Genomic DNA, 27455 nt, shown 5'->3' on the forward strand with positions numbered 1-27455 from the left:
TAATATACACAGTAATTTTTTTAAAAGAAGAGATTTTATTTATTTATTTGACACAGAGAGATCACAAGTAGGCAGAGACGCAGGCAGAGAGAGAGGAGGAAGCAGGCTCCCTGCTGAGCAGAGAGCCCGACCTGGGGCTTGATCCCAGGACCCTGAAACCATGACTTGAGCCGAAGGCAGAGGCTTTAACCCACTGAGCCACCCAGATGCCCCTATACACTGTTATTTAAAAATATTGTATTGAATAGATCTTACATACAGAAAACTACATACTGTACAGCTTAATGAATCCTTTCAAAGTGAACATCCCTGTGTAACTTTGTTTTCTCTTTTGTATTTCATTTTAATTCCAGTAACAATTAACAAAAAATAAGGACCTTTTCACAAATCCGCATGTCGTCCAGGGGCGGGTCTCTGGACGGCTCACTCTTCCCGCACACACGCTGCCCCGGCCAGCACCGGCCTGTGCGACTTCCCTGTCTTTCCAGTGGGTGAGAAAACCACCAGCCACCGTCAACTTGTAAGTCACCAAGTACGGAACACATAACCTGTTAGCATATATTCCCTTAACTGTCCAATGTGAATATTAAAAAAAAGAAGCTCCATTTCAGTTATTTAAGAAAACGAAAACCTCAGTGCAAATTCAATCCTTTGAATTTGGCTGATCACGGTGGCTTCTCTCCCGGCCAACTCGGGCCTCCTGGCGAGTTTCGACGCACTCGGGCTTCAAACCTGGGGCCGAATTCCCCGCTGCTTTCTCTTCGCAGCACGCAGCTCGAAGTCAGACAGCGCTCCCTGTGCTCACGGAGTCCGTCCCGTCCCGCACGAGGTCTCAGAGGGGACGTGCGGCCTCCGCGAGCGGCAGAAGCGGCGCGGGCAACGCGGCGCAGAGGGCGCCCCGGGCAGCCGCAGCACCCCCCCCCCCCCCCCCCCCCGGCGCCGTCCGTCCGCCCGCAGGGTCGCTACCCGGCCCGGCGCAGGCCCTCCCGCAGCACTGCACGTAGGCTCCGCACTCCGGGGAGAGCGTCCGTGTTCTCCCGCGCTCCCATCGCCCCCAACACACGTGGCCCCCCACCTCCCGGTCTAACGACCCCCGCCCCCGCCCCAACAAGAGCAGAGAAACACCGAGGCCTCCGCCGCCCCGCCCCCACGGTCGCTTCTCCGGTCCTGTCCGCGGTCTCCAAACTTCCACAATCTACTCACAAAATGATACATCGAGAGACTTACTGCTGTTACAATGCTTTTACACAAAATATTTTTTAAAAAGATCATTCGTTTATTTAACTGGGAGAGAGATCACAAGTAAGCAGAGCAGCAGGCAGGGGTGGGGGAGAAGCAGGCCCCTGCCGAGCGCCCTGAGAGCCCCACGCGGGACTCGATCCCAGGACCCCGGGGCCATGACGGGAGGTGAAGGCAGAGGCCCAACCCGCTGAGCCGCCCCGGCGCCCCCGCCAGTACGGACCTGATGGAAGGCTTCTCCCAGGGCTCCTCCTGGCCCGGCCCGCTGCGGGTCCCGCGCACCCGGCACCCAGTCACCGGCCCAGGGCCCGGCCCCAGCGCCGACGAGGACCACAGCCTGCTGACCGGAGTCGTAAACCGGCCGCCCCCGCCCTCACGGCCCTTCAAGGCTGTGCAGCCGGCGCAGCCCAGCCCCAAGAGCCGGAGCCCCGCGCGCCCACTGAGCCGGCCGGCGCCCCCGCCTCGCCCGGCCTTTCCCGCTTTCCCGCGAGCCACGGCAGGGCCGTGCGACGGGCTCCCGGGAGCTGGCGTCGTCCGGACGCGGCCCACGTGCCCCACAGGCCAGGACAAGGCGCGGCCCCCGCCACGCCGGACGGCGTCCGGGCCGCGGGGGCTCAGGTCAGAAGCAAGTGGAGCGCGGCTTCTCGCTGCTCGCGGGGAGCCTGCCCGACGGAGAAACGATCTCGCAACGGCAGCCATCAGGTCGCTCCTCGGATGGACCTCGAGCGCCAGCACCAGAGCCCAGTCCCCCTTATACTCACACGCGCGCCGCGACAGCTCCGTGCCCGTCCCCGCGCGCAAGGGCCCTGACCGGAGCGGCCGAGCCGGCGCGCCTTCCCCCTCGGCGACTGGCCGAGTCGTCCCCGGAACCGCGGGGCTGCAGATAAAAGGATTCTCTTAAAACCTCCCTTCCCGAAACAACGAACCCAAGCTAAGCCCTCTGTACATTATTCCCGACTTTACGAAAATTTCAAGTAAAGGCGTTATTTCACAACACTCCAAGTACCCAAACACAGGGGCACCTGGGCGGTCCAGCGTCTGCCTTCCGCTCATGACATGATCTTGGGGTCCTGGGCTTGAGCCCTGGTCGGGTCCCTGCTCAGTGGGGAGTCCCTCTCCCTGGCCCTCAGCCCTCCTCCTGCTCATCCTGTCTCAAATAAATCATCTTTTTTTTTTTATGAAGACTTTAAAAAAAAATTTATTTGACAGAGAGAGACACAGCCAGAGAGGGAACACAAGCAGGGGGAGCGGGAGAGGGAAAAGCAGCCTCCTATGGAGCAGGAAGCCTGACGGGGCCGATCTCAGTACCCTGTGATCATGACCTGAGCCAAAAGCAGAAGCTTAAGGACTCAGCCAGGCAGGCACCCCTCAAATAACCTTAAAAAAAAAAAAAAAAAAAAAAGCAAAAATAAAAACGTTTCATTTTTTATGGTCTTAAATTTAAGATATTAGCAACTTTAAAAAATTGATAAGCATACTCTAGTCCATTTCATACACAAAACTTCAAAAATATCCATACTGTATTCTGTCCCAAAATTGGGCTTAAAAAAAATCCATACTGAGAGGTAAACAAAATGAAATGACGAATAACTAGTTTAACAAATACACAGTGAAACCAATGTTTACTTTTACTTATTATTATGGGGGGCAGGGGAGAGGGAGAAGGAGAATCTGGAACACATTCCATGCCCAGCACAGAGGCCGACAGGGCTCAAATCAAGACCCTGAGATCATGACCTGAACCAGAATCAAGAGTTGGATGCTTGGGACGCCTGGGTGGCTCAGTTGGTTAAGCGGCTGCCTTCGGCTCAGGTCATGATCCCAGCATCCTGGGATCGAGTCCCACATCGGGCTCCTTGCTTGGCGGGGAGCCTGCTTCTCCCTCTGCCTCTGCCTGCCACTCTGTCTGTCTGTGCTTGCTCTCGCTTCTCTCTCTATGACAAATAAATAAATAAAATCTTCAAAAAAAAAAAAAAAAGAGTTGGATGCTTAACTGAGCCATCCAGGCGCCCCCATGTTCACTTTCTTATCAGCTTTACTGAGGTGCAGCTCTCGGGCAATAAAACGCACCCGTGTGAGGTACACCGCTGAATGAGTTTTGTCACCAGCTCGTCCCCTGCACTCCTCACACCACCAACCCCTCCCCGCGGCCCCGCAAGCACAGATGTGGGCCTGTCGTTGTGTCCTGACAGCCTCGTCTGTTTGCGGGGGAATTCCGCACAAACGGACCGTGCAGTGTGCTGCTGTGGGCCGGCTTCTCTCATCCCCAAGATGCTTCTGGTATCATCCGTGTTGCTATGCGCATCAGTAATTTGCTCCTTTTTACTGCTGGGTAGGATCCTGCTGTCTGGATAGACCACACTCTGCCAGTCCATTCACCTGTTAATGGGCATGTGGGTTGTTTCCGCTTTGGGATTGGGATGAAGAAAGCTGTCTTGAGTATTCATGTGCCGGTATCTATGTGGACAAGTGTTCTGGCTTCTCTTGGGTAACCAGCGTCAAGAAAGCAGAACAGGTGGGGTACGTGGTACTTTTGTGTTTGACTTACAGAAACTGCCACATTGTTTTCCAAACTGAAGCCTGCCATTTTATAACCCTACAGGCACATGGGAAGTTCTAGGTTCTCTACATCTTTACCCAACACTTGGTGGTATCAATGTTTACATTTCAATTATCCTCTTTTTAAACAAAAAAACCCCTTGGCAAAGAAAGTGTTCCATAAATGGCATTTAGATAAGTAATTTTATTTTTTAATTTTTTAGAAAGATTTTATTCATTTATTTGAGAGAGAGAAAGGGCACAAGCAGGGGGAGAGGCAGAGGGAAAAACAAACTCCCCGGTGAGCAGGGAGCCTGATGCTTAACTGACTGAGCCACCCACGCACCCCTAGATAAGTGATTTTATTTTATTTTATTTATTTATTTTTTTAAAGATTTTATTCATTTATTTGACAGAGAGAGATCACAAGTAGGCACGGAGGCAGGCAGAGAGAGGGGGGAAGCAGGCTCCCCGCTGAGCAGAGAGCCCGATGCGGGGTTCGATCCCAGGACCCTGAGATCATGACCTGAGCCAAAGGCGGAGGCCCAACCCACTGAGCCACCCAGGCACTCCTAGATAAGTGATTTTAAAAAGCATAAAAATGTCCATAATTTAATGTCCAAAAAAGTGATCAACACCAAACATACTGTGACCAGATTTTCAATAAATAAGCTAACAATAAATAAGACTAGTCAGAAGTTATGGGCACCTGGTTGGCTCAGTGGGTTAAAGCCTCTGCCTTCAGCTCAGGTCATGATCCCAGGGTCCTGGGATTGAGCCCGCATCGGGCTCTCTGCTCAGCAGGGAGCCTGCTTCCCCCTCTCTCTGCCTGCCTCTCTGCCTACTTGTGATCTCTCTCTGTCAAACAGATAAATAAAATCTTAAAAAAAAAAAAAAAAAAAGACTAGTCAGAAGCTAGATAAGGAAAGCGCCTGGGTGGCTCAGACGGTTAACTGTCTGCCTCCGCTCAGGTCCGGATCGGGCTCTCTGCTCTGGAGGGTGTCAGTCTCTCCCTCTGCCGTCCCCTTCTCTGTCTCTCATGAATAAACAAAACCTTAAAAAAAAAAAAAAAAGGTAGATAAGGAAAAGGGGCTTATTTCCCAGGCTAATACCGCGTTGGTGGTATAGTGGTGAGCATAGCTGCCTTCCCAGGCTAATACCTCATTTGTACTAAGCCATGGCTCCCGAAGCTACCATATGCCTGAAAAACAGGCTGTCACAACTAAGATATTCAGAAAGACTATGCCTCACTTGATAACTACGGTTGAAATCTCTGGATCACAAGTCAACAGGTAACATGCCTTTAATCAAAGGTATTCTTTTGTCTCTTCAGGTAATGTTATAAATAGAATTTTGAAACTGGTGATACAATAACCCAGGCATTAAAAACAAACAAACCACTGCGGACAATTACACGACACATGCACGTCTCCCGCCCCACGCCAGTCACACCGTGAAGACCTCGCTGTGTCTTCCCACACACCAGCAATGCAACCTGTCAACAGGTGCCTGGTGTCTTTTTCTAACACGTGCAAAAAACTTATCAGAGGCGGCAATTTTATTTATGGAAACAAAAGGACTCAATCACCTGGCACAGTGTCCCTTCTGTTAATGACTCTTCACACAGCAGTTCCTGAAAAATTATGCTTTTGCCAGACTTTTATTTTTCTGGTATAAATGATTTTCATTCAAAAACACACTAAACGCAAAAACAAAGCAAACAAAAAACCACACTAAATGCCCTCTAAAGAGATATTTTGACATTACAGTTTCAGGCAAACAGCCAATTTACTCAACCCAGCCGCTTGTCAGAGCAGAGGATGTGCCTTGCCCAGACGAGCCCCAGTGCTGTGCTGTGAGCACGTTCCAGGGGACAAAGGGTGGCCGTCTCCTCTGCCCTCTGGTCCGCTGCGCTCCTGGGTTAACTCTGTCGGTTTGAAGTGCTCTCTCATTTGGCTTGTGCTACCCTAATGATGCTTTCCCGTACTGCAACACTTAATTTAATATAAAATAATATTTTACTTCTTGTCCTTAGGAACTAGAAAGACCATACAGGATTTGGAAATGAGACTGTACCAAGCAATGGCTAAAGGAGACTCGTCCACTCTATGCCTTCTCTGGTCTGGTCACTCAGAAACACGACGTTACCAGCTGTGGTAACGTCATTTCTACCTGTGTATTCAGCGTCGTCTCCTCTCCCTCGCACACAGACCCGGGAGCCCTTCCTCACATTCTGGCGCGCCGCATCCCCGAGGCTGGGCAGATGCTGATCAGCGCCACGCCGTCTTCTGACTGGCATCACCCGCCTGGTGTGCTTCACTCGCCCCGGACCGCCACGTCTCGCTTGTCGCTAGAGAAAATACTGTGACTGGGTTTTCCCTTCCACCTGTCTCCTGACCCACTCGCCCCAGCAGCTGCACACGGTTCAGAGATCTTTCAAGACCCAAGCTGCTAGCTATTCCAGACGCACGTCTTACACACTGACAAAACGCCTGTAAGACAGGTCTTCGAAACACGGCTTCTGTTTGCTTTTCCTACAGTCTAGTCTTTGGTCTTCCCACGTAGCAGGGAACTCCTGGCTCCCTCCCTCCCCGCTTCCCGTAACTTTATTTTATTTATTTATTTAATTTAACAGAGAGAGATGACAGCAGGCAGAGAGGCAGGCAGAGAAAGAGAGAGAGGAAGCAGGCTCCCTGCTGAGCAGAGAGCCGGATGCGGGGCTCGATCCCAGGACCCTGGGATCATGACCTGAGCCGAAGGCAGCGGCTTAACCCACTGAGCCACCCAGGCGCCCCCCCTGTAACTTTATTTTTAAGCTCAGTTTGAGTGCAATCTCCCCCAAAGTTGAAAAACTGGTGAAGAAAATGATGTGAAAGGAAGAATTTACATCTCGAAGCCATTCCACAGAGGGACGCCTTCCCGTTCCCCACCGCCGCCACCTATGCCTCGAAGCCTTCTTCACCTCCTTTGGCCAGTACAACACACTCCACTACATGACACTTTAGTTTTCAAATGTATCTATGTGTTGCTTACTATTTATGTAAGAAAGTCTTCATTATTCAACTCATACACTGTACACTTGTGAAAACAATTTGGGAATCAAGAGCCCACGTTATTCATTCCAAGGCTATGTATTAGTTCTCTGTTGCTGCTAATAGATCACATCTAAATTCAGGGGCTTAAAACACAACAAATATTCATTATGGCTCACAGTTTCTGTGGATAAAGGATCAAGAAGCAGCTTGGCTGGGCAGTTCTGGCTTAAGATGTCTCATGATCCTGGGGCACCTGGATGGCTCATTTGGTTAAGTATCCGACTCTTGATGTCTGCTCGAGTCATGATCTCTGGGTTGTGAGATCAAGCCCTGCATCAGGCTCTGTGCTGGGCATAGAGCCTGCTTAAGATTCTCTCCCTCAGGGCGCCTGGGTGGCTCAGTCATTAAGCGTCTGCCTTTGGCTCAGGTCATGATCCCAGGGTCTGAGGCTCGAGCCCCGCATCAGGCTGCCTGCTCAATAGGAAGCCTGCTTCTCCCTCTTCCGCTCCCCTTGCTTGTGCTCCCTCTCTCACTGTGTATCTCTCTGTCAAATAAATAAATGAAATCTTGAAAAAAAAGAAAAAAAAAAAAAGATTTCTCATGAGGTTGAGCCGAATGTTAGGGCTTAAGGCTTGATGAGCTGGAGAATCTGATTCCAAGACGGCACACTCACGTGGCTACCAAGCAGACCTCTTCACAGAGCTGCTTGCTTGAGTGCACCCACAACATGGTGGCTGATGTCCCCCAAAGCAAACAGTCTAAGAGAGAGCGCCGGGGGAAGCTATCTTTAATGAATTAGCCTTAGAAGTTACATAGTATCACTTCCTCCAAATTCTGTTAGGAGCAAGTCATTATGTCTGTGAGAAGAGTGGAATTAGACTCCATCTTTGGAAGAGAGGCATTTTATTTTATTTTTAAAAAGATTTTGTTTATTGGGGCGCCTGGGTGGCTCAGTGGTTTAAGCCGCTGCCTTCGGCTCAGGTCATGATCTCAGGGTCCTGGGATCGAGTCCCGCATCGGGCTCTCTGCTCAGCGGGGAGCCTGCTTCCCTCTGTCTCTGTCTGCCTCTCCATCTACTTGTGATTTCTCTCTGTCAAATAAATAAATAAATAAAATCTTAAAAAAAAAAAAAGATTTTGTTTATTTATTTGACAGAGAAAGAGACAGCAAGAGAGGTGAACACAAGCAGGGGGAACGGGAGAGGGAGAAGCAGCCTCCCGGGGCTTGAGCAGAGAGCCCAATGTGGGGCTCGATCCCAGGACCCTGGAATCAAGACCTGAGCCGAAGACAGACACTTATTGACTGAGCCACCCAGGCACCCCGAAGAGAGGCATTTTTTTTTTAATTAATTAATTTATTTATTTGACAGAGAGAAATCACAAGTACACTGAGAGGCAGGCAGAGAGAGAGAGAGAAGGAAGCAGGCTCCCTGCTGAGCAGAGAGCCCGATGCGGGACTCGATCCCAGGACCCTGAGATCATGACCTGAGCCGAAGGCAGCGGCTCAACCCACCGAGCCACCCAGGCGCCCAAGAGAGGCATTTTAAAGAATCTGCAGACATATTTTTAAAACCGCCACATCCATTTACTGTAAAGTCTGACGAAGACTCTATCCATCTCTCATTCTGTTACTGGCTACTTGCAGGAGTTCAGTTGTTATTCCCAACAGCACTGTCACCTACAGAGACAGGGAATGTTTACGTTTATGGGCCTCTGTTTCAGAGAGCTAGCTAACAATGCAATCAGTAGAGGTTTTAACCATAAATGCTGCTTTCATCCTCAAGGACTAACCTAAATTCCTTGGCAGTCAGTCAACAGGAAAGACTAGTGGATTTTGTCAGCAACTAAACACCGACCGGCTACTGGGTCACCTCAGATGTTAGCCCTAATCCTGATGTGCTGACTTTAATACTCAACTAAGTAACTTCACCCTGGCTATAACAGACAAGAATGTCATTGTACTATTACTTGGGCAAAGAAAATTCCCCAAGCTTTCAAGTCGCGATGAGACGCCGTGCTGGCGCTCAACGGTCTGTCCTCTTTGCCCCTTTCTGCACTAGCTGACGCGGAGGCCACAGAGGCACCCTTGGAGGGCTCCAGCCCTCCAGCCCTGCTCTCTCTCAAAGGAGCCCCAGAGCCGCCATTCCCCGGGTCAGATTCACATTTTGATTTGTAGGCCAAACCAGCACTTCTCCCCAGCATGTCTAAAACCAAACTCCCCCTTCCCTCCGACCCCAGCTTCCTCCCTCAACGTCTTACTGTTATCAATGACCACATTTCCCCCAGGAACCTAAGCCTCACCGGTGACTTCAGCCTACGTGGCTGAAAACATAAGCCGTTGCTCAGCGCTCCTGATCGCTCTCATAGCCGGCTTTCCTCTCCACTCCAGAGCTGACACTTCCCACCTTCCTATTTTTTTTTTTTAATTTTATTTATTTATTTGTTAGAGAGGGAGAGAGCGAGCGAGCACAGGCAGACAGAGCGGCAGGCAGAGGGAGAAGCAGGCTCCCCACCAAGCAAGGAGCCTGATGTGGGACTCGATCCCAGGACACTGGGATCATGACCTGAGCCGAAGGCAGCTGCCCAACCCACTGAGCCACCCAGGCGCCCCCACCTTCCTCTTTTTGCCCACGTTATTCCTTCTGGCTGCAAAGCCCTTTCCCCCACTTCCTAAACTCTACCCATCCTTCCAGGCTCTGTGGCAATGCCATCTGCTTCCCGAAGCTTTTCCTGATCCTCTACAGATAATCTCTCCTGCAATTGTTCTGACCCTCAGGATCTGACATCACTTCCAGAGACGTGAGAGAACTCCTTCCTAATGAGTTCCAGATTCTACAGATGCAACCGCACGCAACGTGCACTCGCACGTCGTCTCGTTAACCCAAGCTGGTGGCTATTTTACTGACCGCTTACACAGTGCCTCCGGGGGAAGCTCCGCAGCCCCCCAGAGGAGAGAGCTGAGCTCCGGAACCGGTTGAGTGGCTCTCCCGAGCCCAGCGGTGCAGGAGCAGCAGCGCCAGCAGCTCAGCCCGGGTCTGCATCTCGTAGTGGATGCTGTCCCCTCACACGGGATGCGCTGGCCCCCGCTGCTCTCAGAACAGGCTCCAGCACATACACGGAGGACTGCCCCCACTACCAGCTGTCTAGTGTTTCAAAGGGCAAATGTTCTACCAGATGCCATCTGCTGATTAGTCTGAATTGGATGAAAATGCTGTTTTTAGGGGCACCTGGGTGGCTCAGTTGTTAAGCATCTGCCTTCGGCTCAGGTCATGATCCCGGGGTCCTGGGACTGAGCCCTGTGTCAGGCTCCCTGCTCAGTGGGGAGTCTGCTTCCCCCTCTCCCTTTTTTTTTTTTTTTTTTTTTAAGATTTTGTTTATTTATTTGACACACAGAGAGAGAGATCACAAGTAGGCAGAGAGGCAGGCAGAGATAGAGGGTGAAGCAAGCTCCCCGTTGAGCAGAGAGCCCGGTGCGGGGCTTGATCCCAGGACCCTGAGATCATGACCTGAGCCAAAGGCAGAGTTTTAACCCACTGAGCCACCCAGTCAGCCTCTCCCTCTCCTTGTGATCCTTCTCCCTGCTCATGCTCTGTCTCAAATTAATAATTTTTTTTTTCAAGAATGAATGAATTAAAACCTCCTTTCTTCTAAATTGTATTACAGACGTATGCCTTTTGAGCTTGTGTCTCCATGACCTTGAAATTCTTCTTTTCCGATATTTCCTTTGGAAGTCAGTCTCTCTCTGGGACTCCAGTTGTGAGTCTACTGTCAAGTATACATTCCACAGTGACCGCACAGGCCTCCCCGTCCCCAGTCTCACTGCCAGCCCCATGCCGGACACGGAACTCTCACACCAGCACCAGAGGCTCTCTCTAAAACACAGCTGGTCCTTTCCCTTGCTTACAACCCTGCAAGAGTAAGGCCAGGCTCAGCGCAGTGAGGATCCGGCCCCTCCCCTGACCAGTACAGATCAGCTCTAGTCCCGGCTCAGCATCACCCCCACCTTCCTCGTCCCCACATCTTGTTTTTCTTTTTAAAGATTTTATTTATTTATTTGACAGAGAGAGATCACAAGCAGGCAGAGAGGCAGGCAGAGAGAGAGGAGGAAGCAGGCTCCCTGGGCTCAGTCCCAGGACCCTGAGATCATGACCCCAGCGGGAGGCAGAGGCCCAACCCACTGGGCCGCCCAGGCGCCCTCCTCGTCCCCACATGTACCCTCCACTGTTACCAACGTGTTTTGCGCTCTCTGCTGCCCACAGCGCTTCACGCTCTTCCCCGTGTCCTAGCAGATGCCTCTGATCTCCAGCTCCCGGAAATCTCTCCTGAGAGCCACCTCAGGAAGTGAATCAGATCAAATCCGATTATTTCAGTGTCTTGTTCTACCTTTCCTGCACTTCTCAGGCTGTGCTGTGATTTGTTTACCCACCTATCTCTAAAAACACCCTTTCTTTCACTGTGGAATGTGAATCAGTCTTCAAGTAGCCACCACCGAACAATGTGCCTGTATGTCTTTGGTCTAAAACCAAAATAAATTGGATAGAGTTGTTTTAAAAAGAATAAAGAAAGAAATTTTAAGCCTCGGTAGTAGTTATCTGAGTGGGTTTTTTTTTAGTAATTCTTTAACCTGTGCATATTTCACACATTCTCTGTATATTTCACACTAAAATGGTAAAAAAATAATTAGATCAATCAGCCAGGATCCTTTCTGGTAATTTAACAAGATATTTGTTTAAAACTTTAACTAATGTTTTATTTTTTAATTTTTATTTGTTGGTATAACCGATTTTTTAAAGTACAACTGGGTTCTCAGTATGACGTCACTCCAAAAATGACAAACATGTCAAAAGTGAAACTCTGACAAAATAATTAGGATAAGATCTATTTATCCCCACATAATAGTCTAGATCCTTTAGTCATTTCTCTTTTTGCATATCTCACCACAGTTGGAAATGTTCAGGTTTGGAGAGCATTTTTACTTGCTTACTTAGCAAACAAAAGAAAACACCTGATAATGATATCAAGATAGATTATAAACATGGAGACTTATTTGTATCACAAGAAAATACTTAGTAAAATTGAGTCTAACATTTCATTATATTCTGGAGCTGCAAAATTTCAATTATTAAGCCTCACAAATAGGAGTCAATTAGTATCCAAAATACTCCCCAACCCCTGTAATAATACTATGATACGCTATTTTATCTGATAAAGTGAATTACTCTTATGATTAAAATTCACCCACAGGTGTGCCTGGGTGCTCAGTGGGTTAAACGGCTGCCTTTAGCTCAGGTCATGATCCCAGAGCCCACATTGGGCTCTCTGCTCAGCAAGGAGCCTGCTTCTCGCTCTCTCTCTCTGCCTGCCTCTCTGCCTACTTGTGATCTCTCTCTGACAAATAAAATCTTAAAAAAAAAAAAAAAAAACTTCCTCTCTTCTGTTTGAATAAAAAATAAATAAAATTCACCCATATAAAGTCAAAGTTTGGTTTGACCCACGTTTATACCCAAAGCAAGTGGCCAAGAACGATGAGGGCTGGAAAGACCGGGAGGAAACAGATGACACAGACAACACTAAGGGGAAAACCACCACATTCCCCATAAGAGCTACAAAGCAAAACACCATGGGAACTGCTGTTTCCCACAGTACAGCCCCCAAGACACACGGAACGATGCTCCTGATTGTAACATCTATGAGGCAAGATAAAACACAAACACCTACTTTTGAAAGCGCCACTGGGCTGCCACAATGGTAAGAAGTTCCGGGGGGGTACCCGAAGTTCTGGGTCACAAGAGAATGCTGCGGCTGGCTTGTGTCCTGTAGGTCTGTGCCTCTCCGGCCCTATCACCTCCTTGTGCCTGGTTCCCAGGTACACAGGCAACTGCTGGTCTACCTTCTGCTACTACTAGTCAGTTTACATTTCCTAGAGGATTTTTTTTTCTTTTTTAAGGGAAGAGGGTGATAAGGGCAGAGGGAGAGGGAGAGACAATCTTAAGCAGGCTCCAGTCTGGTAAGGGGCTTGATGTCACGACCCTGAGATCATGACCTGAGCCAAAATCAAGTCGGACACTTAACCGACTGAGCCACTCAGGCACCCTACGTGTCCTAGAGTTTTATACAGAGGGAATCAAGCAGTATGTACTCCATGGTCTGGCTTCTACCTTCCAGCATAATGATTCTGAGAGCCATCCATGTTGCCGTGTGTATCAGCGGCCCGCGCCTTGTCACTGCTCGGTAATATTTCATTATATGGATACATAATGCTTTTCATCCATTTACCTGTCACTAGACATTAAGGTTGTTTCCAGATTTTGGCTACCACAAACCAAACTGCTCTGAACACCCATGTACATGTCTGTATGGCTGGCTGCTTCCTTTTTGCTTCTGTAATTACTTTGGAATAGAACTGCTGGATTGCATAATAGATTCATGTTCAAGTTTAAAAAAATTTTCACTCATTCATTCATTTATTTTAGTCAAAGAATGAGCAGAGCGGGGGGAGGGGCAGAGGGAGAGGAGAGCACCAATCCTAAGCAGCTCCATGCCTAGCATGGAGAATGACGCGGGGCTCCATCCCAGGACCTTCAGTCATGACCTGAGCTGAAATCAAGACCAACTCAGGTGCCCTGATTCATATTCAAGTTTTAAAGAAATTTGTTACACTGTTTACCAGTTTTTTGGTTTTTTTTTACTAGATTGTACCATGTTATATTCTCAACAGCAGTATTTGAGAATTCTGGGCTCTCCACATCCTCACCAACACTTGTTAGGAAGGGTGGCTCAGTTGTTAAGCGTCTGCCTTCGGCTCAAGTCATGATCCCGGGGTCCCGGGATCGAGCCCCTAATCAGGCTCTCTGCTTGGCAGGAAGCCTGCTTCTCCCTCACCCGCTCCCCCTGCTTGTGTTCCCTCTCTTACTGTGTCTCTGTCAAATAAATAAATAAAATCTTTTAAAAAAAATGTAGACATTCTAATAGGTATACAGTGGTATCTCACGGTGGTTTTAACTTAAATTTCCCTAAAGATTAATGATGCTGAACACCTTTCCACGTACTTACTTAGCATACACACTTTCTCTCCAATGAAGCATCTATTCAAATCTTTTGCCTGTTTCTTTAAAAAATCAGCCTGCTTATTTTCTTGAGTTTTAAGACTTCTTTGTATATTCTGGGTATAAGTCCTTTGTCGGATACAGGATTTCCAAGTATTTCCTCCCAGACTGTGTCTTGTCTTTTCATAACAAATAAGATTTTAAAAGCACATTATATTTACTAAATAGCCAAATAAACAGAGCTAATGACAGGATTTACTAACTGAAAGATATATAAGAAACCATGCAAAACAGAGTACAAAGAGATAAAGTAAAAACATAAAAGAGAAATTAAGAGACAAGGAGAATAAAATGAAAGATATAGCATATGTCTAATAAGCACTCCAGAAGGCAAAAATAAAAAGAATGTAGAAAAAGAAATACCTGTACAGATAATTGCAGAGATTTTTTCAGACGTGCTGATAAATGCTGATTCTCAGAATTGGTAAATTCAACAAATCCCACAGGGGAAAGTTAAAGAAATCCACATCTCCTTCTTTCTTATAGTGGAGGATTATTTAATCCTAATTTCAGGGGCACCTGGATGGCTCAGTGGGTTAAAGCCTCTGCCTTAGGCTCAGGTCATGATCCCAGGGTCCCTGGGATCCTCCCTGCTCAGTGGGGAGCCTGCTTCTCCCTCTCTCTCTCTCTTTCTGCCTGCCTCTCTGCCTACTTGTGACTTCTGTCAAATAAATAAATAAAATCTTTTTAAAAAATCCTAATTTCATTAAACCCCAAACCACTAAACTACAGTAAAGGCATTTTGACAATGAATACTAGAAAATCATAGAAATGAACTAGCAGGAGAGGAGACCACAAAAATGTTTAGAGCTAAAAAGAAAACGAATGGGAAAGGCACTCGAGTGGGCCTGTGACCACCGCAAGCTGGAAGAGCTACGACTGGACGAGCCCTGGCACATCACAGAATATTTGTCTTGAGAACTGGCAACACCTTCTGATTCTAGAAGCAGCAGAATTCTACATATTTATTCTCCAGACACTTGAAACTTTACCTGATCTGGAGACAGGAGGCACAGCTGAGGGCAGGCACCGTATGTTAAACAGCATGACCAAGTCCCCATATTAGTAACAAATGCTTCAAGAAATAAACTCTCAGGGGCACCTGAGTGGCTCAGTGGGTTAAGCCGCTGCCTTCAGCTCAGGTCGTGATCTCAGGGTCCTGGGATCGAGCCCCGCATCGGGCTCTCTGCTCAGCAGGGAGCCTGCTTCCTCCTCTCTCTCTTTCTACCGGCCTCTCTGCCTGCTTGTCATCTCTCTCTGTCAAATAAATAAATAAAATCTTTTTAAAAATAAATAAATAAACTCTCACAGTTATGGCCAGTTGCTTTGACAAAGGTACCAAGACAATTCAATGGAGAAGGAATAGTCTTTTCTTTTCTTTTAATAATCTTTTTTTTTTTTTGAAGATTTTATCTATTTATTTGACAGACAGAGATTACAAGTAGGCAGAGAGGCAGGCAGAGAGAGGGGGAAGCAGGCTCCCTGCTGAGCAGAGAGCCCGATGTGGGGCTTGATCCCAGGACCCTGGAATCATGACCTGAGCCAAACGCAGAGGCTTTAACCCACTGAGCCACCCAGGCGCCCAGGGAATAGTCTTTTCACCAAATGCTGCAGGGATAAATAGATATTAAGAGGCAAGAGAATAAATCTGGATCCCTGCTTCATACGAAAACCAAAAATCAACTCACAATGGATCATAGCCCCAAACATTGAGAGCTACAACTATAAAGCTCTTAGAAGAAAGCAGAGGGGCCAGATTAACTGGCCTTGGCAGTTCACTGCGCAAGCAGGAATAAAGCAGGAATTGACTCATAGTTGAGTGTGGCTGGCCGAGAAAACAGGAAAAGCACTTCCAGGACACCTAAGGAAAACGGTGCCCTGCAGAAGCGTTTCCACGGCAGACCTGACACCACTCTCCTTACAGACTGGTTTGAATGGAAGCCCTGGGCTGTCCTCTGGGAACTCGGATTTGGGGAGGGTTCCCTCCATTCCCAGAAGTGATGAGAGAAGCTTGCTGAACCTGAACTTGTACACTTGGGGCTCCACTGAGCTGCACTGGCCAACAGCATGTCACACCTGTTGTCATAGCCGCTGTGGCAGACAGCACGCATGATTCCACTGTATGATTCATGTATGTATGATTCCACTGGGGAAGGCCTCTTGGAAGCTGATGCCTGGGGTCCTCAGACTTCACCCCACACGCCTTTGTGCTTCACTGAGCTCACCCTATAGCATGTCACTGCAGTCCAGCAGAGCTGTGAGTCCTGCATTGGGCTCTCTGCTCAGCGGAGAGCCTGCTTCCTTCTCTCTCTCTGCCTGCCTCTCTGCCTACTTGTGATCTCTGTCAAATAAATATACAAAATCTTAAAAACAAACAAACAAACAAACAAATAAACAAAACTGCTGAAACTAGGGGTGCTCCTGAGGACCCGTGCCGCAACTATATTCTAAGAGAAATCCATTTGCTCTTCGGTAGCATACGGTCAAGCCAGATTCCCAGAATTCTACTGGACAAGTACGTTCTGAATGCTTAGGACAGTGTGTGCATGTGACCCGGAGGCCCCCAAACCTGGCAAGGCAACACAGGCATTTGGGAGTTCTGCAGGCCTGCCCAGGCTCACTGCAGCAAAGTCCGGCCAGTGGCCGGGCATTTACTTCTTAGAAAACCTGACTTGTTGACCTGCAACTTTCGTAGAGCAGGACTTCCTGAACTTCTTGCCCCAGCAGCTGCTAATGGGCATGAATCACACCAGCTCAGCTTCCTTTCCTTTTCCAACCCACACCCGCCCTCCTCCCTCAGCTGCAGCTTGATCCAGTCCTTGCTGCTGGGGCCCACAAGCCAGGTTCGGCGCCATTTACCTAGGGTATATAAAGTGTTGGGAGAAAGATTTTTTTTTTTTAATTTTTTTTTTATTTTTTTTTAAAGATTTTATTTATTTATTTGTCAGAGAGAGAGTGAGTGAGAGCGAGCACAGGTAGACAGAGTGGAAGGAAGAGTCAGAGGGAGAAGCAGGCTCCCTGTGGAGCAAGGAGCCCGATGTGGGACTCGATCCCAGGACGCTGGGATCATGACCTGAGCCGAAGGCAGCTGCTTAACCAACTGAGCCACCCAGGCGTCCCGAGAAAGATTTTTTTTTTAATATTTTATTTATTTATTTGACAGAGATCACAAGTAGGCAGAGAGGGAGGCAGAGAGACAGGGGGAAGCAGGCTCCCCACTGAGCAGGGAGCCCGATGCAGGGCTCGATCCCAGGACCCTGAGACCATGACCTGAGCCGAAGGTAGAGGCCCAACCCACTGAGCCACCCAGGCGCCCCTTGAAAAATGTTTTTAGTATCTTATGAACTTTAAAAATGCACATAAAAGTGCCTTGTAGACATTAAGAACTTTACGAACATACTATATTACTGGGCTTAACAGGCAGATGTGTGCACCATAAAATATAGCAGCGTCTTTGATGTGATGCTTCCAGGGCAAAGTTATACCTCCTGACAGCTCTCTGCCCTCCTCTAATTAAAAACTCACATAAATGCTATAGGTACACTTTTAACTTTGGTTTCAGATTTCAGCTTTGTTGATCTTGAGATATAAGCATTACCTCCGTGTTAAGAAATAACTTCATCAGGGAAAGATCGCAGACGCCTCACATTTAAACATCAGAACTCGCTTTACAGGGGTGCCTGGGCGGTTCAGCTGAGGTGGCATCTGCCTTTGGCTCAGTCATGATCTCAGGCTCCCTCGGTCTGCCTCTCTCTCTCTTTCTGCCCCTCCTCGTTCATGCTCTCTCTTGCATATTTTCTATCCAATAAATAAATAAAATATCTTTCTTAAAAAAGAACTCACTTTATGACGGGCCTCCTCTCCTCCTGAGCCCCTTCCCGCACCCCCCCAGCACACGGCGCTGTCCTGTAACAATATACCCCTCGGGTCATGGGCAATCTTAGAACTCAAAGAATCTCCAAAATTCAGTTGGACAAGTAAGTTCTGAATGCTTAGGACAGTGTGTGCATGTGACCTGGAGGTCCCCAAACCTGGCAGGGCAACACAGAAGGGCATGTGGGGAGTTCTGGAGGCCTGCCCAGACTCACTGAATCAAAAGTCCCGCCAGTGGGGTGTGGGCCTTTTTTTTTCTTAAGACTTTCTGAAGCAGATATAACTGGCAGAACCCCACAGAGGCTCCCCTACATTTGGTGTGAACAAGCATGTCAGAAGGCAGGCAGGTGAACGGGATTTGTGGAACAGTCTTTAGACATTGGAGGCTAAGGAACGAGAATTCCTAATCTTTTTTCTTTTTTTTAACATTTTATTTATTTAGTTTTTAGAGAGAGAGAAAAAGAGAGAGAGAGTGCACAAGCAGTGGGAGCAGCAGACTCCCCGCTGAGCAGGGAGCCCGACTGAGCCACCAAGCTGTCCCAGGAGAATTCACAATCTGGACATCACAAATAGTTCTGAGTGGCACAAGCACTATGACATTGGAGCCAAAGAGAAGAAAGTATAACTTAGTGCGTCACTTGCCTATGCGGTGAATAATATCTGCAAAGTCTAAAAATTATAAACCCTACTAAATGGTTTTCAGGAGGCTTACTTAGTCAGATAACAGTACAGATATTATTAAACTTGACAACATAAAAGCACAGCTGAAAGAACTGGAAGGTAGGAGGGAAAGAGGAAGTGGAAAATGCAGGACGGGTGCTGACACCGGCTCTTACAAGGAGAGAGGCCTGGAGATCCGGTTCGAAGTTGATAGTATAAAGAAACAGAGATAGAAGGTTAACATTTAAAGTCTTAACAGTAGCCAATAAAAGAACTAAACTCACAGTTCAATAATACTAAGTTGGGAAGCAGAGAGGCAAAGTCACTTGCTCAAGTCGAGCTGGCGAGGAGACTGACTACGGGTCCTGCACGCTCCAGCCTCGGACTGTGCCAAGCCCTGTGCCGGGAAGTAACCTGCCCAACGTCACACACCTGCTTAGCAGCAGAGCCGGAAAAAGAAACTAGTTCTCGGGGCGCCTCTGTGGCTCAGTTGGTTAAGCGACCGCCTTTGGTTCAGGTCATGATCCTGGAGACACGGCATCAAGTCCTGCATCAGGCTCCCTGCTTGGCCAGGAGCCTGCTTCTCCTTCTGACCTTTCCCCTTCTCATGCTCTCTCACACTCTCTCTCCCTCAAATAAATGAAATCTTTAAAAGGAAAATAAGGAAAAAAAAAGAAACTAATTCTCTAGCCTAAAAATTATTTGGAAAAGTTATTCCTAAAATTTCCAGAAAAGACCATGTTGAAAATTTCTCTCATTCGCTCCTCGCTCATTCCTTCATTCCTGCTCATCCTTTCCTCGGACACACACACACACACACACACACACACACACACACGACACTTCTTAAAAAGAGCTTCTCTGCTGAGCCCACTTCCTCTCTTCCCCTCCACATCAGGCCTGTTCTCCGGAGCGACACCAGATGACAGAGCGAGTCCCCTCTGCTGGAGGCAACTATGAAGATTTCCACCCCCAGCCATTTTGTCTTTCAAGACCCGACAGAAGGATGAGGAGATCCACACCAGACACGGGGTGAGCCTGCCTGCTCATCTCTGAGTCTAGAGACGGAGACCACTGGCTTCTGGGGGCCGGACCATGGGCAAGAGCACCAAGCACAAGGTGAGCAGCTGCTGCGCCGGGACAGGCTGAGGCCACAGGCTGCGGAGGGTGCCGAGGCCGGGGCCAGGCCGGGGACCAGAGACCGGCCAGGGTGTGGACCAGACCGCAGACCGCCAGAACCACTCAGTGGCCTGCGGAACTTCACAGAAACTTGTGAAATACTCAACAGAAATGCCAATCTACCCCCAAAATAAGACTTCAAAAATAAATTATAACCCAGACTCATTAGTACCTATAAAAAGCAATTCCAAAATTTCACCTTGATTCGCTAGTACTTACGCCATTTTCTGTGCGTTTCTCTGCAGGAACATTTATTACATTCCTCTGAGTTCTCTGCTCTTGGGTCTGACGGCCGCCTGGAGAAATGAAAGGGCCAGACTTACTAAAAGGCTAGAAAGAGGACACCCTCCCATCTCTTCACTTACTTAATTATTTATGCGACACAAGCACAATATACCAGGTTAACAACTCAACCCTTGATACAGTTGAAAAAATGCTTTATAGTTAATTTTTATAAAGTTGTTTAAATGGAATTTCTTCTTCTATTTCAGAATCTTGAAATTGACCTATATCAAAAGATTTCTAACACTTAAAAACGGTCAAGATGGCAAGTTTTATATCACATGTATTTTACCACAACTAATTTTTATTAAACATTTTTAAAAGACTTTATTATAGTAGGGACTAAAACAGAACTTAAAATCCAGCAGTAAAAACATCGGTGCGCAGAGCTGGTCTTCACTGGCAGGCTCACAACTGACACGGGGCATCAACCCAAATCAGGCAGTCTTAAGAATTCTCCCCTGCTCCAAAAAAATTAAAATACTGCCCAAAAAGGCTTCAGACTTAAACTGTAGAAGCTATATGCCCTGTCGTAGTTTTTAAACAAAATGAAGTATGCAGCACACTTCATGTGCACCTGGTGACTCTGAAGTCACAGCAGCCGAAGCCTCTGATGTGTGCAGCGCCCACCCCAGCCCACTCATCTCTACAGCCATTACCTAATGTCATTGGAGAATTATCACACCTCATAGCCCGCCTTACTACCTGAAATCCCTGACTTCAAAGGCACATGAACTTCATGTTAAAAAGACAAAATAAAACACAGGGAAACACTTTTTTCCTCTTTCCTATTACTCTGAAACATCTGAAGAAAAATGCCATAATGGAAGTATGGCTTGCTTCACCTTAAAGCACACATTCTCAAAGCCAGTGATATTGTCCCCAAGGGGCAAAGACTGGTCCTTAGGGAACAGAAAATATCTTACTCTTTTGATGTACACAGCAAAGATGTGCAGTGCATAAACAAATACATGGTACATCGGAAAAAAGGGAGAGAAAATTCAAAAGGTGTTAAACAGATATGAGGGGCATGTCATGTGGCCGAGCACAGTCCTACAGCCACAACAGCCTCTTCACAGAGTCCAGTTTCCTGGTAGCAGGATTTATATTCTCTCTCTCTCTCTCTCTCTCTCACACACACACACACACACACACACACACACACACACAGCCACAGGTTTCCCTTGGAGTATGGCATCTGTCAGTTCACAAGGTAAATTAAATTCTTAGTTATTCTTGATATTTTTTTTAAAGATTTTATTTATTTATTTGACAGAGAGAAATCACAAGTAGGCAGAGAGGCAGGCAGAGAGAGAGAGAGGCAGAAGCAGGCTCCCTGCTGAGCAGAGAGCCCGATGCAGGACTCGATCCCAGGACCCTGAGATCACGACCTGAGCCAAACGCAGAGGCTTAACCACTGAGCCACCCAGGCGCCCTATTCTTGATATTTTTAAGGAATAAGGTATTCAGGTTAATTTAATATTCTAGAATGTCTTCCCCTTCCCAACAACAAGCTACCAAGAAGTTAGAGTACTACGAAACATCCAACATCAGAGTTTTACCAAGTGCTACTCCATCTCCATAGTAAGGATGGCCTTACTGTTTGGAGTCAGCAGACAGCGAACAGTAAGGGGTGACAGGTAGGACGAGAGCTTCTGGGGCACCAGCCCCACTGAACCCTTCACGAGAACACCTCACCAGCTGCAGTCATGACCCCATGCAGCGCGCAGAGGAGGACACGGGGCGGAGGACTAGGAAGTCACTTGCCCGTGACGCACACCAAGAAGTCAGCCTCGCCTCTGCCTCTAGCACGCCGGCTCCCGGGTCCCGCTTTATGCTCTGGCCATGGCCCTCACCGAGGCACTTTACACGCCAAGCTTGCTCCCCGAAGTGCAGACGGTGGCTGAAGTGAGTGTCCTCTATGCTCTCCTCTAGCTTCCAAATACAGAATCCTCCTCACTCTGGTGGGGGGCTCCTTCCCTTCTCAGGACGGGTCCTACAGTTCTACACAATAAACCTCCAATGTCATCCCCTTCAAATGCTATCAGTCAGTGACAACTGCCTTCCACTGGGCTCTGTGGGAAGCACAGAGGAATCATGTTCTTGGATCCTCAACTCTGGCTGTAAACCGGAGAAGCTCAGTGAACAAAAGAGGGAACAAAGCACCCTTAAAAAAAAAAAAGATTTACTTACTTGAGATGGTGGGGTGGTGGGGGCAGTAGGGAGAGGCAGAGGGAGAGAATCGTTAAAGCAGACTCTCCACGGAGAGTGGAGCCTGACGTGGGGCTCGAGCCCATGACCCAGGGGATCATGACCTGACTGGAATACAAGAGCCTGACACCCAACTGACTGAGCCACCCAGGCACCCCCCGAAGGACCCACCATCTTACTCCTCGGGCTCTGAGAGACAGGCGCAGTGTGCGTAAGCACAGGCAGAGGAAAGCCGGCAGAGGGGAGAGCACTGTGGGGTCTCTTGTGAGTCGGGGCCCACAGAACATGAAGGTGCGAGAAGGGACGTGACTGAAGGGAAAAGAAGGGACGAGGAGGTCAACGAGATGGTAGGGTCCTATTACAGATGCCATCTAAGCCAGGCTGAGGAGGGTCAAGCAGGGAGGCAGGGGCTTTACTGGAAGGTTCTACAAATCAGTGCAAGCTGTGATGAATCTGGTTCTTCGGTCCTCACGGACTGTCCCTAACAGTCTCCTTCCTGGGAGCTTCCTTCAGCCTGGTATCCTGCACGCTCCCTCCACATCCTGCTCGACCCCTCAAGGTCCCCAGTCTGCCTTTTGCAAACCCACAGCTCTGTGCTGACAGTGGTCCTCTAGGCATCGTGCAGCCCAGCAGCCCCTCCTCGCAGGATCTGCCGGGCCTGCTGTGTCAGCTCCGCAAGGCAGAGCAGCACTGCGCGGGGAGGCCGCGCCGAACTGGAAGGTCAGCACTGTCACCTTCCTTAGGGCTCTGAACAGTTCTCTTTAAGTATCCCTAACGCTTTCAAACATTATAAAGTGAGAATAAGATCTTCCTCTCAGCCCACCACCCAGGACATTAACAGTTATGCATACATATTATATCAGTAAAGGTAAAATACAAAACATTTAATTCAAGTATAGCTAAGTACGGGGCACCTGGCTGGCTCAGTCAGTTAACCGTCCGCCTTCAGCTTCGGTCATGATCCCAGGGTCCTGGGATTGAGCCCCGCATGGGGCTCCCTGCTCGGTGGGAAGCCTGCTTCTCCCTTTGCCTGCCATTCCCCATGCTCGTGCTGTCTCTCTCTGTCAAATAAATACATAAATCTTAAAAAAAAAACAAAAAACCAACAGCTAGGTACAGGAGGGGTAAAGTATTTGGAGAGCTCAGGCACAGAGCTAAAATACATTCTTGGCGCTAGAATAGCACGCAGCTGTCAGCTCATCTCGCCCTCCTCCCCAGGAGGCTTTTGTCCTGAGGAGCTGGACTCCTGTCTCAGGTACAGGGAGATGAAGAGCTGGACCTGGAGCCTGGCCTCCTGACTCCAGAAGACCGCGGACGGATGGAGGCAGAGCCAGAAGTCGTGAGACGCTGTCAAAAACAGCACCAGAACAATACTTACCACTATGGAAAGATGGGTTTTTTTTTTGTTGTTGTTGTTATTTTATTTATTTATTTTTTTAAGATTTTATTTATTTATTTGACAGACAGAGATCCCAAGTAGGCAGAGAGACAGGCAGAGAGAGAGAAGGATGTAGGCTCCCCACTGAGCAGAGAACCTGATGCAGGGCTGGATCCCAGGACCCTGGGATCATGACCCGAGCCGAAGGCAGAGGCCCTAACCCACTGAGCCACCCAGGCGCCCCTGGAAAGATGGTTTTAAAATAGCTAGTAGCTCATCCTAGGGGCAAAATGTCCTTTATGATAAAATATAAATAAAAGGGGATAATTTGCAATAAAGGAACCCTTTTACAAAAGGATGTCCCTGTTTATTTTTTTAAATACTAGAAGTAAGCTACAATCACAGTTAAATAACAAGTTAAAGGTCTCGTAATGTACAATGTATATATAGGCTTTTACAAAAAGATTCTCTTATTTTGTTTAAATTCTAATTCAAAAATAGGTAGCATATTGCCATGGTTTAAAATTCCAAAGGAGCACACGAGCGTACAATTAACTATTAGTCCTCCCTCCTCTGCAGCCTTCCCCTGCAGCTAGCCATGCGACCAGTTTCTTACGCTTCCAAAGACATTTTACCCAGGTACGAGCCAATACAGGCGCAGAGAATTAGGCTTCTGTCTCCGTCACACAGAAGGCGGCAACGGGCACGAGGGTTTGCACTGTGCTCACCTACTGACTTAGCTGTTCAGGAGATGGTGCGGGTCAGGGCAGAGCCCCTTCCTTACTTCGGGCAGAGCGGCAGCCGACCGCACGCACGCACCGCCTCCTCTTTAACCTGATGCCCACGACGCCCATGGCGGCCATCAGGCCACCGCTCCTGGCCGTGCTCCGAGAGCGGCCGTGCCCCTCAAGCAACGGTACGTCGGCCTTGTTTTGTATGTATGCAGGCGTAGCTTTAGGGTAAGTTCTCAGAAGTGAGACTGCGAGGCTAAAGGTTTGGTTCCCTTGGGAGTTTAACAAAGGTTGCTAACTTGCCTCTCCGCAGCAGCTGCCACCTGGCGCGACGGCAGGGTCACGGACCCCCACCCCCCGGTCCCCCCGCCAGCACCGCATTCGTCAATGCGCTCGTGCTCACCAGCGCAACGGGAGAAACAGATTCACTGTTTTCCCTACATTTCTTTCACTAGGAGTAAGGCTGAACATCCTTTCACATAACCTAGAGCCGGAGTGTATTTGCTTTTCTGTGAACTTTAAAAAAAAAACTGATTTTCCTTATCAATTTTTAGGAACTCATATATAAATGTAGTTAGCCCTGCATACGAGCTATAAATGCTGTTTCCCAGGTTATACTTTGTCTTTTGACTTTGCTTAGGGTAGTTATTGCCACACAGGTTTTCTTTTGGGGGGGTTCTTCTTTTCTCAATAATTTGGTTTTCTAGTCTTCTATAGCTTAGTGTTATACTTAGAAAGGTCTTGTTCAGGGGCACCTGGGTGGCTCAGTTGGTTAAGCAACTGCCTTCAGCTCAGGTCACGGTCACGGAGTCCCGGGATCGAGTCCCGCATCAGGCTCCCAACTCCATGGGGAGTCTGCTTCTCTCTCTGACCTTCTTGCCTCTCATGCTCTCTCTCACTGTCTCTCTCTCAAATAAATAAATAAAATCTTTAAAAAAAAAAAAAAAAGAAAGAAAGGTCTTGTTCACTCCAAGAATTAAAAAAAAAAACATTTCTTGGAATTTTTCTAATCCTTACATGGTTTTATTTATTCTTAAAATCTTGATATTTGATCTATCCAATATTTGTTAAAAGCAATAAAACAATGTCTTTAAACAGGAGGCCTCTTCACGTATCTGAGTCTATTGCCTGACCGGCCTGCAGCCCTGGGAATGAAGCGAGGCCGGGGCGGCCAGTGTGGAGCAGCTGCGGACGCGGGACGCCAACTCTCCCTCCTGCCACTTGTGAGTGAAGGGAAAACAAAGATGTAATTTATTTTAACATTTATTCCTATTTTATTTAAACAAACTACGGAAGGAGTTAACAAATGGGGAAAGCACTTCTCTACCTTGCTCAATGCTCTCGGTGGGGGAATCCTCGTGCCGAAGGAAAAACTTCACTTCTTCCCTGCGCGGCCCCCATTTCTGAAGATGTTCATACATCATGTGATCAAAGGGTATGGGACGCTCTAGAAAAAAAACACGTTTTACTTATTCCAGAAACAAAATGTATCCAACCACAAGTAAAAAATACAGATTTAAATAAGTGTATACACACACATTAGAACTCAAAGATATTGTAAGCATTACATTTTAACTTTAATGAAGTGAAAGCAGGAGTATGAGTTCCTGGGAAATAATTTAGGTAACACGTAAGCACAGGAAGTGTATATAAAAGCGATTTTTCAACATTAACAGAAAAATGGCCTCTATAATATTTATTTATCAGGAGGCACTGTGCCTCCCACTCTTCAAAGAAACACATTAACACAGTGGCTCAGCCTCACCATTCATTAAAGGGTTGTGTGCGGCGGTCAGACCCACGCAGGACGGACTGGGCACCTGCTGGCAGCTCAGGTACCAGTGTTGTGAGTGTGGCCAGCACCCACAGAGACCAAAACTTACCCAGTTGATAATAAAAATTAAATTCTACAGAATCAAATGCACTAATATACTTCAAATAGTAAAATAAAGCTAAAATCCCCCTCGCTCACAGAGCAGCGACACCCGTCACTCGAGAAGGGCACTAACAGCTGCTAAATGTCTGAGGCACCACTTCATAGGTTTCATGCCAGGCTGCTTAGAACTGCATCACGTGTACAAACAGAAGCCAAAAACCTGGGTTGTTACCTTTTTCTTAGTTATTTGAAGAACTATTTATATTTTGGATACTAATCCAGGGTTAGTTATATTGAAAATAGGCTTGTCTTTTAGTTTCGTTGGTGTCTTCTGTTAGAAGTTTAAAAATTTTAAATGTAAGTAATTATCAATCTCTTCTGATTTTGAAATTTTTTTGTACAATAAATCCTTTCTACTCCAAGGTCAAAAGTATAGTCCATATTTTTTTCCTACAAATTATAAAGTATTGCTTTTCATTGTCTTTATGGCACTGATCTGATTTTGTGTTTCATCCTTGAATCATCAATTGTCCCAGCATTATACGCTCCCTCGAGTCTGCTTCCCCTGGAGACGGGTGATCGCCACCTCCGGCCGGCTCAGGCCCCCTCGGCCCCGGTCTCTTCCGCTCTGCTCTGCTCTGTGGGCTGTCACTCCTCCTCCACGCAATGCCCGTCTTCACTGCCACTGCTCTATCACTGCGTCTGCCAGCTGAGGCCCCCTCACGTGGCTTATCTTTAAAACTAAACTGTCTTGGCTCTGCTTGGCCCTTTGCTCTCATATATCTTTTATTTTTATTTTTTATTTTTTTTTAAAGATTTTATTTATTAGAGGGAGAGAAAGAGAGCTAGTGAGAGAGAGCATGAGTAGGGAGGAGAGGGAGAAGCTCCCTGTGAGCTGGGAGGGAGGCCAATGCAGGGCTCGATCCCAGGATCCTGGGATCATGACCTGATCGGAAGGCAGACTGAGCCACCTAGGTGCTCCTATTTTATTTTTTAAAAAGATTTTATTTATTTATTTGACAGAGACAGAGATTACAAGTAGGCAGAGAGGCAGGCAGAGAGAGAGGGAGGAGACTCCCCACTGAGCAGGGAGCCCGATGAGGGGCTCAATCCCAGGATCCTGAGATCATGACCTGAGCCGAAGGCAGAGGCTTACCCCACTGAGCCACCCAGGTGCCCCCTCATCTATCTTTTAAAGGAGCTGCTTATCAAGTTCTTTTTTTAAATGTAGGCTTTTGACTGTAATCATATTCATTTATTTATAAATAAAACTTGGGGAGATCCAAAATCTCTATAAACTGAGTCTTCTAGGGGCGCCTGGGTGGCTCAGTGGGTTAAGCCTCTGCCT

The 27455-nt window shown here is 47.7% G+C and overlaps 1 protein-coding gene across 8 annotated transcripts in view; it reads right to left on the minus strand.

The window, feature by feature from the left end:
• Positions 1–27455, minus strand: part of PPP1R13B (protein phosphatase 1 regulatory subunit 13B) — a 98464-nt gene that overhangs the window by 22195 nt on the left and 48814 nt on the right. For all 8 annotated transcript variants that reach the window (XR_009355925.1, XM_059183239.1, XM_059183241.1 and 5 more), the window contains 2 exons: positions 25559–25678; positions 19849–19925 (listed from right to left, as the gene is read on the minus strand). Coding sequence is in view for 7 of the 8 variants with exons in the window: in XM_059183239.1 (XP_059039222.1) it covers positions 19849–19925; positions 25559–25678 (197 nt within the window). In the remaining variant the exon portion in view is untranslated. The remainder of the gene's footprint in view (positions 1–19848; positions 19926–25558; positions 25679–27455) is intronic.

Source organism: Mustela lutreola, chromosome 7 (assembly GCF_030435805.1).
Source record: "Mustela lutreola isolate mMusLut2 chromosome 7, mMusLut2.pri, whole genome shotgun sequence".
NCBI classification, from domain to species: domain Eukaryota; kingdom Metazoa; phylum Chordata; class Mammalia; order Carnivora; family Mustelidae; genus Mustela; species Mustela lutreola.